Here is a 2,323-nt window from a genome sequence, read left to right on the forward strand (position 1 = left end):
GCCACCCCCGTGCTTCTCTGTGGGACCAGGGTCTGGCTGCTGTGGAGGGGGCTTCCCCTGCCCAACACTTCTGCCACGGAACAGGGTCAGTGCGTGGGGGCTTTCCAGCCTCACCCGCCTGGCGGCTGCAGCTCCAGGCTTTCGCTGCCGCCGGCAGATTTTTTCCGGGGGCCCCCCAGTTGGCTGGGGCCCCGGGCCCAGTGGCTAATCTGCCACTGCTCCTAGGCGCTACCATAATAGAAATAATTAATAATAAACAACACGAGGCAGGGGAGCCAGGATCACTGGCCAGTTGGACAAGGCCCTCTGATGGGCCCTACATATGTGTGTGTCTGTGAACACGTGTGTGTAGAAAAATCTTGAGTGGAAACTCTACCGAGACAGTCCTTTGATACAGGACCTTTGATCCTGGGCCTGTACCCACTGAGTCCCACTCCCCGTCCCCCCGCCACGCGTTTTGGGAGGGGGCAGGGAAAGCAGACTCGCTCGTCAGAGGAATGATCCGGGCCTACAGGGCATACAGAATGGACGTCTTGCTACAAGTCTCCGGAGATGCGTCTGCTGAAGCTCAGGATTTTGTCCCCAGTCATTCGGTGGGCCCTGGGGAAATCTCCCTCCCTCCCCCCATGGCCATCCACCTTTCATGCACAACAGGACAAATAATGGGAAGACATTACTGCTCGGTACCGTACTCCTCAACTGCCAGGGAAAGTTCCCCTAGACATTTGTTCAGACGAGCTCAGAGGGGTCGCGGCACTGACCTTGGCTGTGGTGGGGATTCCTTCAGCCTTGGCTTTCTGCTCCAGCTTCTTGGCCAGCAGGAGCTTTTCCTCCTCAGATTTCTCTGGGTAACTTCTGGACGGGGGAACCGAAAAGGAGAGGTGAGGAGTGAGGCCATGGCAGAGACGCAATGAATGCTGCTGAGATGATGCCCAAGACCACATTGATTTGCAAGCCCTGGGCCCTTGGGGGTTCCTGCTTTTAAGCAGCAGAGAGCAGCACCGACCTGGACATTTTCCTCCGCTTCTTCTCCTCGGCTTTGGCTTTCTGGGCCAATGTCAGGCTCTCGGCCTCGGCCAGATTGTCCACAGCGATGGCCAGGAAGACATTGAGCAGGATATCTGAGAGGGGGTGGGGCTAAGGAGCTTAGGGAGCATGCTCATATGTAAGGAATGAGTCCCTTCCATGGCCCAGGCTTAGCGAGAGCCTGTGTGGTGACACTAAGCAATGTATGCAGGCAGCTGGGGAGAACCCCAGGTTCAGCAACGAGCCCTCTGTGTACCCATGACAGCTGCCGCTTGGCTGTCACCAGTGAATCTCTGTTGGTGTTAGCAGTGGGATCCAAAGCCATGAGACCAAGAGAGCTACCCAACTGATTTTTTCATCCCTTTTAACCCCCACTCCTGTTTCACCATTTCCCTCACTCCTGGTACTATGATGTCTGAACATACCATACCCAGCCCCAAAGCCCTTCCCTGATGTGTACTTGAACCTAGATGTGACTGTGCTGGATAAGACAAGAAAACGCCCAGCTGTTACTCCCCAACTGACTAGAAAGAGGATACAGTTCCCGCAGACAAAGAGGATGATGAAGTAAATGCATACCAGCACGCCGGGGAAGGAGGGCCCTTTATAAGCCATGATCCCATTGTACATGATTGAATTCCAGTCTTCTCCGGTCAGGATCTGGGAGACGGGGTGAGTGAAAGAACAGGTCAGGTAGAACCATTCCACTGGACCAGAAAGAACAGAACCCAGGAGTCCTGACTTCTTGTTCCCTGCTCTAACCACTAAGTCACACTGTCCCCCAGAGCCCAAAAAAGAACCCAGGTATCCTGGTTTCAGCCCCTCCTCTATGCATTAGACCAGAGGGATTGATGCCCGCTGCACCCCATGCCCCGTACCTGGAAGACACTGATGAGCGCCTGGGGGAAGTTATCGAAGGTGCTGCGCTGCACCTCCATGTCTTCAAAGTCGAACTTCCCGCCGAAGAGCTGCATCCCCAGCAGGGAGAAGATGATGATGAAGAGGAAGAGGAGGAGGAGCAGGGAGGCGATGGAGCGGACCGAGTTTAGCAGGGATGCCACCAGGTTGCTCAGAGAGGTCCAGTACCTAGCGTGAGGAGAGGCACACAGGCTGCTTACGTCGAGGGGCGCCGCTGGGGCGCACAAGCAGAAATGGGGGGCAGGGTGATGAGGGGAATGCCCTGCTCAGTTCGAGGGGGACACTCCATCATCTCATCTCCGCTTGGCCAAATGTCTCCCGTGTGGTCCTGTGACCAGGTGTTAGACAGGAGATGATAAGAATAATGCCTAGCTCTTCT

General features: G+C 55.6%; 1 protein-coding gene across 1 annotated transcript; it reads right to left on the bottom strand.

The window, feature by feature from the left end:
• Nucleotides 1-680: 680 nt before the first annotated feature.
• Nucleotides 681-2,266, bottom strand: LOC113405388 (voltage-dependent L-type calcium channel subunit alpha-1S-like). The gene is made up of 4 exons (XM_026646571.1): nucleotides 1,905-2,266; nucleotides 1,566-1,686; nucleotides 1,007-1,121; nucleotides 681-855 (listed from the first exon to the last, which is right to left on the bottom strand). Exons 1-4 carry the CDS (start codon nucleotides 1,998-2,000, stop codon nucleotides 696-698), a joined length of 492 nt encoding a protein of 163 aa, XP_026502356.1. The 5' UTR covers nucleotides 2,001-2,266; the 3' UTR covers nucleotides 681-695.
• Nucleotides 2,267-2,323: the final 57 nt, after the last annotated feature.

This window comes from Terrapene carolina, unplaced genomic scaffold (assembly GCF_002925995.2).
Source record: "Terrapene carolina triunguis isolate 2854851 unplaced genomic scaffold, T_m_triunguis-2.0 Scaffold35283, whole genome shotgun sequence".
Lineage (NCBI taxonomy): Eukaryota > Metazoa > Chordata > Testudines > Emydidae > Terrapene > Terrapene triunguis.